Here is a 13403-nt window from a genome sequence, read left to right on the forward strand (position 1 = left end):
TGTGAAAGTTTTTTTTGCCAGAAACACGTGTCTCGACGATCTGCGCACGGATAAGTCAGTAATCAAGATGGAACATGGAGAGAGCAGTCGGCCACTTTCATAAAGAGGACGCGGAGACTCCAACGCAGCATACGGAAGAGTTAAGTGTATTGCAGGATGACCAGCACAAACACAGGGTAAACGCAATTCGGTTCGGCCTTCGGCCACAAAGAAACTATCTAGTATAGCCACCTCTGCGCATGGAATCAGGAGCCCTCTTCCACGGTGTCGGGGACAGGCATATCCTGAGATCAATTGCCGTGAGTCTGAGGACGCATGATGCATGTCAGAGTTCCTCTCCAATGGCCCAGGGGACACAGAGATAACTCTTCAATGAGACTCCTCCGAAATCGAATGCCTTATCTCCGTGTCCACTGCATTGTGCATAACGGATGGCATATTCTGCATGCTTGCATAATACGTGTTAGACTGTTCCAGAGGGACTCTGCAGGAATAGCCAAAGACGATCAGGATTCAGCATCGAGCGGGTCTAACTCGAGTTGCCGAATTTGAAGCAGAGATAGTGGATTTGAGAGAACTTGGGAAGGCGAAGGGAATCAATAACATGATGTAGGAGATGGTTGTGCAGAAGGTCATGACGCTGGAGCAGTGGCGACTGGAAATGAGCATGCCTCTGGCAGAGCCACTGCCTCCAGAGAGACTGAGTTGGTGATAGAATGCTCAAAGGCTCATAATGCTGACTAAGCTCAACGCACGAGTTGTGGGAAGCGGGAGGCAATAAGTAATCCATCTTCCTTCTAAGCAATCTAAGCGTACAGAACAGACGTATACTGTAGTCACTATTTAGTCACTATATTACACTAATGGTACATCCCGAGTGGGGTTACTACACGGAGACCTCCTATGACCACGACGGCAAATCTTCCCCCAACATAGACGATATAAAGTTTGGCAAGTTCGCCATGTGTGAATCGGTCTCCCGAAATTTCACCAAATGTCTAAATAACATTGCTACTTGTAGTCACTGAATATCATAGGAAACACCGGGCGTTTCATACGAGGTGATATCAACCAGATTGGGAAACACTGTAGCCAGGACTCGGACGAACGCGGGAGATGTCGCTGTCGACACCTTCGAGTGTCCGACATGCAGCTTTTGGAGAGCTGTTTGCTTGGGCCACGACCGATGGTCTCTGTCCGGTGCGCCTTCGCTCTGCCAGACGGGGGGGAGTGCGGGCCTTCGGGTGGCATTGAAGGTTAAATGTAGGACACGCAGCGATCTACATCGCGAGGCTAATGAAAGCATTGCGGCGAAGGTGACCGTGGAAGTGACCGTTTCCTTTGAGGCAAACCGTAAATCGCGAATATCCGGCCAAGCAACTGCAATATCCTCGATGAAAGCATCATCAAGAGAGTATTTTCCCATGGCTATGAACTTGGCAGTCTTCAGCCTTCTGAACTTGAGCAAGGGCCGGAAAAGGTGGGAAGGAAGTGGGCTGTGCTCCTTGTTAAAGTCTTGATGCGGGGAACGATGATAGCTTTGAATAGATATTTCTTCGAGGGCGAAGAATTGGCAAGACGTCTGCAGGGATAGTACGAGGTTGCCGACTTCTGCCGGTGTAGCATATTTAGTGTAATTGATGTTGATACTTGATAAGTGTGGGGTGATAACACGAGGAAGGAAGGATGTGCAAAGTTGCATGCGATCAGCGGTGAGCCTGAGGCGGTTGAGGGCGCTCAATTCAACTGGCATATCCGTCAATCGTGAGTCCTCCAGAACGCCGGATTCTTCATGCAAAGTAAGTGCCAGGACTTGTAGAAAACGCAAGCGCCCGATATCAGCAATGCTATGCCTCGTTAGACACACGTTGCGGATTATGTGCAGGGTAATCAACTTTTCCAGCTTGTTAAGAGGTAGGTCGATGCGGCAAGGCGAATCGCCGGACTTGGCGGATATCACCAATTGCCGCAGGCCGGAGGCTTCTGCCGGAAAGGCATCAACTAATTGCTCTACCTCATGCGCCGGGAGGCCTAATGGTACGCAGAAGGCGAGCATTTCTAATCTGGGCGAGAGGAACTGGCGAAGTAGCGAGAAGTTTGCACTAAACTCCGCAAGGTTAAACACTACTTGGAAATCCAATGCGACGAGGTTAGGGAAGAGCGAAGTGGGCGGATAGTGGGCGAAAAGTTGTTGTAGGACATGGCGATGCGGTGTTGGGGGGCGCTTTGGATGGCCAATTGGGTTGCTGACGAGCTTGCGTATCCTAGACGCGTTAATTCTGACGCGTTCCCATTCCGTGGGTAGCGGTTCGCGGGAAAGGCGCTGAAAACTGGGAGGATGGTAAGCAGTGTCCTGTCACACGGCGAACACAACTCACCATCAGATTGTCATTTCCGACTTTCCAAGTGTCTTCAGGCAGACACATGATGAGGGGTCCCAAGTTCGACTGTGTACACCAGAGTATATCGAGGGCGGGAGAAGAGACAGCAGAACAAGTGCTTGCAAAGTTTATGACGTCTGTCGCTGACGTGACATTTTGCAAGACAGCGTGAACGATGTCGTCGACTAGTAAAGCGCGATGCATGGTTAACTCAGAAGCTGTTGGTGATGCTCGACCGTTTGAACAATCCTTCATATATAGCCACTGTTACAAAAATCCACAGACCCACAGTGGTTCTGGCACCAGGCTTTGTTTGGGTGGATGGTCCACTCTTGGAGTTCGCAACATCGTTGGATCGATCGGGAGCAGATACAAGCCATTGTTCCACCTGCGGCACAGTCATTGTTCACCACTGCACAAATTTTAAATCACGGTGCATTGGGCTCGTACATCCACAGGGTACTTACTTACGGTGTTGCTGTGCAGCATCGCTGAAAGTAAGGTGAGCGCATAGAATTAAACACGTCAAAACTTGGAAACCTTACCAATTAACTTTGGGAGGAGAGCACCGGCAGGTACCGAATCTTTACATGTCCACTCTGCGCTTTGGTTATCCTCGGTACGAAGACAAGCCAAAGGATTCTATAGGGCCAGTGCTAGAGGTCATCGACTGATCTCTGTCAATTGTGCACAATTGACTCTCGATCCAAGCAATGGTCAGAGTCCGGTGGTCGTGTCCCAAGCGAGTGTCATAGTCAGAAAACGAACATCCATGCAGATATGTTGCGTGGGGGCCGTCGAGGAGAAGCATAAGATCCGTGAGCGAAGAAGCGTTTAACAAGGCGCAACAGAGCAAGTTGAAAATGCAAACTGGAGAATACGTCATGATATCGAGTAGAGACAAGACCAGAGTGCGAGCACAAGAAGCAGGTACGATGCAAAGCATTTGAGGCACGGTATAATCATGTCCTCGGTAGGTTCGGCGCGCCTGTAAATCACGACTGGAAAATGCTCCGGAAACTTTACATACGATTGTCATGTTCCCCCAGGTCTTCATTCAAGTATGCGATGAAATGATGAGTTCGGAAGGGATAGATGCCTGTAGTGTGTCAAAACTGCCGAACAAATTTGGAATCTGCTAGACATACCACCTTCTGCACCAAGCCCATCCCGAGTTTGATTGCCGTGGGTCTGACCACGATGCGTACCAGAGTTCCTCGCCCAGGTGACACGGAGATAAGCTCTCCGATGCGCCTCATTGAAGGCCTTATCTCCGTGTCCCCCTGCATTGTGCATAAGCGTGACGGAAGGCGTATTTTGCATGATTGTATGTGTAAGACTGTCTTGGAAGGACCCTGCAGGAATAGCCAAAGACGATCAGGATTCAGCATCAAGCGGGAAAACAAGTCCAAGTTTATCATGATCGTGTTGATCCACAACATGATGTGGGAGATGGTTGTGCAGAAGGTCATGACGCTGGAGCGGTAGGCGACTGGAAACTGAGCCTGCCTCTGGCAGACTGAGTTGATGATGAAATGCCCGAAGACTTTACCATGATGTTGACTGAAGCTCAACACTCAAGTTGTGGGAAGCGGGAGGCAATAAGTAATCCATCTTCCTCCTATTGCAGAAACCCTTGCATGTACTCTTTTGAGAAGCAACGTGATTGCCCGTAGGGAGCCAGTGTTTCAGCCTTGTAGGTTATCAGTGAATCTTGCTTTTGAGCGAACACAAGATCATGCGTCTCTAGATTCTGGGGATATTAGTCTAACCACATGATAATGTCATACTCAAGTATACACCCGTAGGATCCTCATGAGCAGTGACATGTACCAACCTGTCAACCCCCAAACTTCTAAGCGTCCCTCCTTCCCACCACCCACTTCCGGTCGTCCTAATGGATCGCTTACTCCCTCGAACCTTTCCACAAGGTCAGAAACATCAATAGCCCAATATGGGTTGGCGGCGCGGAACATATCAGGACCTGATACGTGCAGGGGACACAAATGCGGAGAAGGGAAGGTGGAAGACGGTTGCTACCTCGGGCTGGGATACTGTGAGCGAGGAAAGCGAGATAGAGGGCAAGGGGTCGTCTAGGGACCAAGTATCCGTTCCATGGGCGCCGGGTGGATATACAAAGCCCTAAGCTCCCAATTTAAGTCGAAAATAGCACTCATGGAGAGTGAGATCAAACGTACAACATAAGGCCATACCCTAAGACCCATAAGACTTCGGCTCGGGCGGGCCAAATTGGCCAAGAATATCGATCTGCCCAGCATTTAGACCTACTTCTTCTTGAGTTTCTCTGAGCGCAGTGTCTAGGAACGAAGCGTCTGCCTACGCGTTCGGTTTAGTAGGAAGTACAGAGATTCTTGAATAGACTCACCTTGGTCAACCCTCCCCCCAGGGAAGCTAGCAGCCATTCAGTATGTTGAGCTGCAGGAATACTCGACAGCTCGAGGGTGGGCCATACCTGACTTCGCCAGCGTGGGACCTCAGCTTTCCGCCTCGCAGTTCGAGCAGCACGCCAGGTACGCCGTTGACAGTTGCATAACGGAACAAGGACTGCTGCATTGACTTCGCCTGGGATCACCACCTGTCTTGAATGTTGTTGCGTGCGCGATGAGGGCGCTCTGGAGCGTGCGTAGGGAGTTGCGGGTGAAGGGGGACGTGAGGGATATAATGGAGGTAGTGGGGTGAACGTGGGTGGTTGATGCATGGGCTGCAGCTGTCATGAGCTGTCCTGGACAACATCTCTCCATGATCCTACAAACAGACGAACGTAGATAGACGCAGATATACTGGAGTACTATGATGTAGTTAGGCTGTTCGCATTTTTCCGAGTGCATCGGGGCATGCCGCTTCACGTGCATAGCCTAGTACTTACTTACTTTAGCTATATGGGCGCTTGTTCTCTGACAGTGATGTGCACTGAGCTGACTCGAAGTGAGGCAGTAGGTGGGAGGTTTCAATACTTACTAGAAACTATTAGGTGACTGATCGCATATACGTTCACCACCAGCAGGGCATCATGGACATGTGCTCTATTCTCAAGGCTGTTGTACTGTACAGCCTCGCCGTGACTTTGGCTGGGAATTGCTGTGAAATTTGTGGGTTCACTTAAGTAGCACTAGTGCTCACTGTATCAGTTCCCTTCTGTGCGCCAGTGCTCAATTTTCTGTTCCCTGCGTGCATTTTGACTCTGAAATCACTCCATTTTGCACTCATTACGAGACTATTGACAGTGAGATGGGGCAATGCCTGTGTTGCACCAATAGCATCAACTCGATGGAGCTCGATTGCGTCATCGAGGTCAGTCAGTATGCCCCGCTGCAGGAATCTGTCTCGAAGGCTGTTAACAAGGTTGTTGAGAGATGAGGGTCGACGAGGATGGTCAGGGGGGCGGAGCTCCAGTGCAGCTCAATGGAGCTCGATGGCCTCATCCAGGTTAGACAACATTCCCTGATGCTTGAATCTGCTTTGAAGGCAGGCGGCAATATTGTCGAGAGATCTAGATCGATGAGGATGACCAGGGGGGCAGGGCAGCTCGATGGTGCTCAATGGCATTGTCCAAGTCAGACAGTGTGCCCCGCTGCTGGAATTGTTCCTCAAAGCACATAGCAAAGTTGTTGAGAGACATGACTCAATCAAAATGGCCAGGGGAACGGAGGAGCAGTGCAGCGCGATGAAGCTCGATGGCCTCATCCAAGTCAGACAGCATGCTCTGCGGCTGGAATCTGTTTCTAAGGACGAGGGCAAGGTTGTCTTAGCTATCCATTTCAACGATAGACGGGGTTCCAGTGTCAATCATTGCAAGGAACCAACACACATTTATGTCCCACGGAAATGCTTCAAAAAGCGTCTTCCGTTCCCTCCCACCTCCAAAGTGAGAGATAGCGTTCAACAATTTCAAAGAAATGAGAATAAGTTCATTGGAACCGGAGACGTAAGACGTGATTCTACGCATCCATTTTGGGGACAACAGCGTTTTGATAATTGGAATGCCGTGCGAGTGGTATGGGAAATGAGAGTACAGCAGAGTGAGAACCGACGATAGCAAAGACACAAGAAGGGATTGACTGGACGACTGGTGCATTGCGACATCAATATGCTGAGAGAACGAATTTAGAACGCACGCACTTGATTGCTACTCTCCCATAACTCAAAAATATCATGAGCACCTGGCGAACTCTCCATCCACTGCACAACAAGCGCGACTCTCTCATCTTGAGGACCGATAGTTTCCCCTGACTTGACAGACAGTGTCGAACGCAATGCAGATAGGGCTGCATGACTGAGTGAATATTCGGTGCAATGACGATTGTAATTCTGCGCACCTTCTATTTGAGCATTCTGGTCTTGATTCTGAAGAGCGCGTCTGAGATCAGCTGCATTCGAGGAACCTATACCCTTTCCATGAGTTTTGGTCAAGTTTTGCGCGTTTCTGGGGGCGCTCGGGCTTGTTCTGATGCATGTTATGCTCGTAGGGTTAATTACTGTCAACCACTCAAGTCCATCAGTAACGAGACCTAACGAGACGCGGCACACGAAATCTTTGAATTTTACATCTGTCACGTGATCATATAATTATCAAGAATTTGGTTTACACTATGTGACCAGCGCGTCTTCGACGCGTCGAACACTCCAAATTCATTCGACTCATTCGTTGAGTGCATGGGCCATCGATATATGTATTATGTAGTGATGAGGTATGAAATCTCTCTGAATCATACCTGAATGCTTGCCTGCAGTGCCGCATACAAGGGGACGCGTCGGCTCTGGCTGTGTTGATTCACGTTGATTGTCTCGGTGACCTGAATCTCTCGTCGAGTCTCTGATGACGTCGGTGACGCATTGATATTATGGCCTCTGCAAGAATCCATATTTGGCAGATTCACCCCTTTGTTGTGTCGACAACCAAATAATGTCAGCCGCCGTCCTGGTGTATATAAACTAAACTCCCTCCGTCCTGTTTCACTCCTTCATCCGCTCTTCCTTCTTTTATTTTATCTTCACAGCACTTACCTTGCGCGAGCTCATGCCAACGTTTGAGCAAGGTATGTGGCGTGCGACTCAGAGGTCATCCTACCGACACTCTTGTCCACTAGCAGACCTTAAATCTTGCCGCCGAATGCCACATTGTACGTTTCTTGCTCATAGTGCATCATGTGTGTCACACGACTAACATTCTCTTGATTGCGCCCAGGTATGACGGCGAGCTTACACTGGACACTGCAGGTATGTCCCCTTCTCGCCGCCTTCTCACGTGTCTACTGACTGACATCGACCATGCCCAGGTTGCGGCAACGAGATTTACGGTTCGATGACGATCGATAAAATCAATGTTCTGACCTTCGCGAGCGTCGTTCGCGGTGTGGACGGCACAGGTGTCCTCTGACCCTCAGCTCAACTGGTCAATTCGCCGAGGCTCTCAGTGGTCGACTACTCTCCACCCTGTGTCTTCTCAGCATCTACCCAGTCTAATCGCTGGTCCGTATTGTGGTTTAGGTACCCCTGCAAACGTCAATCCAACACTCTTGTAGCTCCGTAAGCTCGGGCGCGAGATGAGGGGGTATGCTCCATGTTCATCTTCTGCCTCCACCCTGCCACTTACATTGTGCCATCTTCAGGGCATCTACGGTCGCTATCGTCCACGCCGGGAACTTGTGGATGGCTCGGGATGATGGAACTTGGGTCCCCTGTTCTTTAAACCGAGGACGCCTACCGAGTAGCTCAATCTTTTGGTTGGGTTGAGGCTGCAGAAGTTTGGCTGACGTTCTACCCCATTCGCCGATTATCCTCAGTGACGGCTGGGGTCTGGCAGCGGGCTTCCACGCTTCATGTATGTCTTTTTCTCGCCTCCTTCTTGCCTGCCTACTAACCGACGTCTATCACGCCCAGGTTTGATGCACGCCTTAAATCTTCAAGTTGCCGCCAGACACCACATGGTACGTGCCTTGCTCATAGTGCTTACAGTATCCCGACGACTAACATTCTATTGACATGCGTGAGTGGTGAAAAATCCAATATATGACGTGAAAAGGCCTGAAACGTTGGTTTGTTCCCGACAGCGGATTCGAGCTGGCATTGACCTTGCTTCAGGTGGAAATCTGCTGGCATTGTAGATATTGTTCGTTCGAAACGGTGGATAGGTTCTTCCTAAACCGTAAATAACAATGTTCAGCACAATAAAGCAAGCCATCTTCACGTACAATGCGGTCTTCCTTTGTCCTCGCCGTTGTTGCTGCTTTGACAGCAAGTTCAACAATATCTGCTGACAATGACTGTCCTTGGTTGTGCCTGTTCCAAAAGGACTGCCGGTGTTTAACCACATGACTCATCGGCGTGGTAGTTCTTCGAGTGCGTTTCATGGTTGTCTCACTCGCAAGTCATGAAGCGGACTACACAACATAAATCTTAGTTCAGTTCTTCCTGCCTAAGTTTGAGGGGGCAGAGTCCCACTAGTAATATAGAGTCCGCAATTTTTTCGAGTGTGGTTATGAGTTACTTGAAGGTGTGGGATACGGATTGGAGGCTGAGCTCATTGACGGCCAAACCATATCTTCAAGGTGGCTGAAATGCAGAAAATCATCCATCTGGCAGCCAGCTGTCTAAACGATAGGTTCAGAAAGGCTTAAACTTGATCCTGGGATCACATTCCAGCCGTGTATCTGCCGTCTGAAATTTCCGACAACACACAGTGATTGGTTTGTGCCTGACAGCGAATTGGAGCTGGCATCGCAGATATCATCCGTTGGAAAGGGTGGATAGGTTCTTCCTAATCCACAATGTTCAGCACATAAAAGCAAGCAATCTTCCTACTATCCCCTTTAGATTTACTTGATCCCATATCACATCTTCATCAACAATGCGTTTTTCCTTTGTCCTCGCCGTTGTCGCTGCTTTGACAGCAACAAGATCTGTAGCATCAATACCTGCCAGTGACCCGGACAATGACTGTCCTTTGTTGTGCCTGAATTTTAATGACTGCAAGCACTGCTATGACTCGAATGTATGCGTGAGTATGAATAATTTGCGTCCTGTGTTTAACCACATGACTCACCGGTGTGGTAGTTCCTCTTCGGATGCGCTACATGGGCCTAGCCTGATGCATGTCACCACACTTTGAGAGGTTATTTAGGTTGGGGAAGATGTTAAGTAATGGGCGAATTTTCGCGAGATAATGAAGAGATAACACAGCGGCGGTTTCTGAGTTTTGCCTCAGGCAAGATTTTAATCAAAATGAGAATGAAAAATTAGCCATTTGTACTTTGAATTTTATCACTGGGACCAAGAGGTGTGCATTCGGCGAATTCCGAACATGGGCTCCTACCAGCACCTACTACCCAATCGGTGTCTGGGGTCCATATTTCAGCCACTTTGGAGAAAACGTCACTCTTACTCGAGTGCTCGCCTGATTCTTTGCACAGCGACCACAAAACTCAACGAAATCTTTCCGTTCCTTGACTAAGTAGTATCATAGTAGTACATAGAATACCCCTAGATAATTCATTTGAATATACATTTGCTGTGAGTAGCACACCAAGAGACACAAGTTGTGAAGCAATACCATCAAGGATTTCTAAATTGAGCTATGATGCAAATGATCGAGTCACCATGTTTTACATCATATAGCGTGTCCTGCTTGATATGCATCTCTCTTCTTGCCCACTCCATCACTCTCATTATACCTGTACACCACAATTTTCGATACCTGGACTCTTATGACTTCAATGGATTATACCACGCATGATAGACAGGCTTACTTTACGTCCCAGGACTTCAAACACTGCCTTACTTACAACGAGGCACAGTTCAATTAAGATAATGATCCTGCACCCAGCCAATGCCCTGGTGTGGGTGAGGAAAATAGACTCTGGGGTGATTCAGATGTCTAACAAGGGTGCGAGGCAAATACTTGTCCCAAGGGGATTGCTACTGGGTAGCAAGTCCTCAAGTAAGTGCGAGGAAAGCAAAGACTAGACTCTGTCTAGCGACCAGAAGGGTTCCGGTCCTTACTAGGACTGGGAACGCACTGATGCAGAAGGTATGCGACAAGCGGAACAAAGCACGCAATGAACGGAACAAGCACACAACAAGCGGAACTAATGTGCAACAAGCGGAACTAATGTGCAACAAGTGGAACTAACGCACAACAAGTGGAACAAACAGAATTAACAGAGGGAAAAGGAAACTATGAGCATGTACGAGGGAGATTGGGTGAAGTCAGACCAGGCTTGTGTCTGGTACTTGCTCCAAGTTGTTGGATCCTGTCATATACCAGATCCGACTGCTCCGATACTGATATCTGCCCCGCTTTCCAACCCCCTCTGCCCCATCCATCCTCTGCTCCACTCTATCACAAAACCCACATTCCGCCCTACGCTTCCGCTCAACCGCTCAACCGGTCCCCTTCCATAAACCTCTCCATTCAACTGGATCCCTTTCCCCTTTTAGACATATACTTTCCCCTTTGGTACATAAACTCTTACTTCCGGATCACCGGTAATTCCTATTACCACCCAATTGCTGATCCAACATGTACATATTGATATCCGCTCCGACTTATGTCTTCGCCTATGTAAAGTACTTACAAATTATATCCTTGGTACATAGCTTTACTACATAGTTATCCTGATCACTGCCTCACATAGAAGTATATAACATATCCTGTACTTAGATATTTTCCCTTAGTCTTGATATTACTTGTCTTCTCGCAGTTACATCTTGTGAGAATTCTCAGTAGGACCTTGCCTCCTCTGGACACAAGTCTCAACTTGTCGTCACCTCCGACCCTCTGATCCCCCGCTCTGACTTAGAGCCATGCTCTAAGTCTTTTCCATATACTCCGCCCCTATCCAATATTCTCCCTTGTCCCTCTGCATCATCCTCCGCCTTCTCCGCCTCTGCCAAACATTCCCCCTACTCCTATTCCCCCTCCACATCAACCCCCGTCTTCTCCGCTCCACTCCTAGTCGGCCCGCCGCTAGCAGCTCTTACTTCCCGACCCTCAAAGTGGACCAAAGCGGTCCATTTGTCCTATCGTCAGACAACGTCGGACCCGCTCCAAATTCGGGGCACATACTCGGCTAAGGGCGCAGCGCAAGAGCTGAAGCCAAGCCCCGACCCCTCTGCCTCTTGAGCTGGCACGGTACCTAACAGATCCAATGTCAGGTGTTTTGAGCGGAACTCATGGATGCAGGAGTGTTGCAATGAGATCAGGAATAGATTTGGGAAGATTTTTTAAACAGTGGGTGGAGTACTGGGAAGTACTCTGTAAGTGGAAGTGGAGTTGAGTCTATCAAAAGGTAAAAAAACTAAGATCCCATCTATTGCTATCTATATAGGAAGGGGTTCTGGAAAGCGCTATGCTACAACCAGGTGAGGCTGTGAAATAAGGAACCAGTTCCAAGTAGCAGAAGGATCCATATAAGTATCATAACACATGTGAAATGAGATAGCAACATGTCAGTAACATGGGGAACGTAGCGGGTACTCACCAGTGAGGATGGAAGGATGGAGATGGGACAGGAGAGGACATTCTGAAGGCTAAAGGGATATGATGTGCATGGTGTGTGGTTGTTCCGCTTGGTTCCATGGTGTTCCGCTTAGTTCTGTGTAGCAGATGGGTCAGATAAGACGCGGATGGGTAGCAGAACACATGGAAAGATGCTGGTAAGACTTGGGAATTATACAGGATACTGTTAAGACCATGCTCAGGGGTAAGGCTGAGTCTGAGGGGCTTGGCTTCAGCTCATACACTGCGTCCCTTACCTGAGTACATGCCCCTAATTTCAGATTGTAGTCCAACTCAAGTTATATGAGTTTTGACAGTACGTCAGAGTGGAGGTCCTCTGAAGGAGGGCCGACGGACTACTAGATAAGCGCGGGAACATTGGGCGGAGGTTGGTCCGCCCAACAGGGGAGAGTCAGAGGGCTACTGCAGACGGAGCTAACAGTAGGAGTGGAGTGGAGGAGACTGCTCGGATGAAGTCTGAAGCAGAATGGAAACACAGAGGACAGAGGTATGAGAGTACTAGTCGTAAGTCCGACGCGTGGGAAAGGCGGCGGAGGTGTGGGAAGTCAGATGAGCGGAGGAGGTGGCCGACCTAGGGAGTCAATCCCCTAGGCCAGCAAACAGGAGTTGTCAAGGGGTTTGCCCAAGAACAAGGACAAGAGAGCAGGGCTTAGAAAAGGTAATATTCAGACTGAGTATCTACAAACAAATGTACATATTTTTATATACTCTAAGTGATGAGCATAGCATAGGGTAGGGATATGGTGTTGGAGGAAATAGGGGTAGTGTCGGAGGAGCGGAGCAGAGTCGGGCGGAGGTAGCAGGGCTAGTCCTACTGAGATGCACTTCGTGCATTGTTGGAGAAGGAGGGGTGGAGCGGACAGGGAAACAGGGGGTCGAACCAATAGTAGGGATGTCTATGAATGGTGTTGGGAGTGGCTGAATCAGGTATATGACAGATATGGGCCTACAGTGGGGACGTTCCCCACACCGGTTCTTCCCTTTACACTGCTTATCAGCTTAAAGCTTGCTTAGATTCTTATCTGGAATCACACCCATCTCCACATTCCTCACCACCATCGCCTCATAATTTTGCATCTGGCTGTCATGAATGTTACCAACTGCATCTAAATTTCGATTATCGAACCCTAAGTCACCTTATCCGATAAGATTAGATTAGATAGATCCCTGATAAGATAAGATGGATAACCGATTAACGATCACTATCTTTACATCACATCTATACTACATCAACGTCATCCATCTATATCCGTAACCCTAGACATACGAACTCATTACATCCTTAGAAGTCCTACGATTAGGCAACGGGTTACATCATAAGCATCTACATGCCTCTATGATCGAACCATAACCGAGAGTCCTTTACGAGCTATCTCTCGAAGAGTCATCATTCCTTCACATCGCACACCTTCACTTCTCATGACACGTTAAGAGTTACCTCTGTCATTCACCGAACCCCTTACATTAGAACCTGTTGCACAGTC

The 13403-nt window shown here is 48.7% G+C and overlaps 4 protein-coding genes across 4 annotated transcripts; all 4 read right to left on the bottom strand.

The window, feature by feature from the left end:
- Positions 1 to 1021: 1021 nt before the first annotated feature.
- Positions 1022 to 3033, bottom strand: EDB91DRAFT_1226827 (uncharacterized protein; the record flags this gene model as incomplete). Its single annotated transcript, XM_041320994.1, has 4 exons — positions 2927 to 3033; positions 2849 to 2872; positions 2379 to 2793; positions 1022 to 2323 (listed from the first exon to the last, which is right to left on the bottom strand). The coding sequence occupies exons 3-4, from the start codon at positions 2634 to 2636 to the stop codon at positions 1022 to 1024; spliced, it is 1560 nt and encodes a 519-aa protein (XP_041173770.1). The 5' UTR covers positions 2637 to 2793; positions 2849 to 2872; positions 2927 to 3033.
- A 1138-nt stretch (positions 3034 to 4171) lies between these two features.
- On the bottom strand, positions 4172 to 5143 carry EDB91DRAFT_1238857 (uncharacterized protein; the record flags this gene model as incomplete). The annotated part of the gene is made up of 7 exons (XM_041321770.1): positions 4172 to 4301; positions 4366 to 4523; positions 4671 to 4714; positions 4768 to 4793; positions 4855 to 4888; positions 4926 to 5014; positions 5052 to 5143. The coding sequence occupies 7 exons, from the start codon at positions 5141 to 5143 to the stop codon at positions 4172 to 4174; spliced, it is 573 nt and encodes a 190-aa protein (XP_041173771.1).
- Positions 5144 to 5276: 133 nt separating this feature from the next.
- Positions 5277 to 5798, bottom strand: EDB91DRAFT_1152981 (uncharacterized protein; the record flags this gene model as incomplete). Its single annotated transcript, XM_041319503.1, has 4 exons — positions 5277 to 5339; positions 5404 to 5464; positions 5487 to 5583; positions 5625 to 5798. Coding segments are annotated over 2 exons (231 nt in total), but the record flags the coding sequence as incomplete, so codon positions are not given.
- A 226-nt stretch (positions 5799 to 6024) lies between these two features.
- EDB91DRAFT_1251955 (uncharacterized protein) lies at positions 6025 to 7421 on the bottom strand (the record flags this gene model as incomplete). Its single annotated transcript, XM_041323442.1, has 5 exons — positions 6025 to 6146; positions 6207 to 6468; positions 6522 to 6667; positions 6719 to 6746; positions 7407 to 7421. The coding sequence occupies 5 exons, from the start codon at positions 7419 to 7421 to the stop codon at positions 6025 to 6027; spliced, it is 573 nt and encodes a 190-aa protein (XP_041173773.1).
- Positions 7422 to 13403: the final 5982 nt, after the last annotated feature.

Source organism: Suillus paluster (genome assembly GCF_016628075.1).
Source record: "Suillus paluster strain FC165 chromosome Unknown EDB91scaffold_60, whole genome shotgun sequence".
Classification (NCBI taxonomy): Eukaryota; Fungi; Basidiomycota; class Agaricomycetes; order Boletales; family Suillaceae; genus Suillus; species Suillus paluster.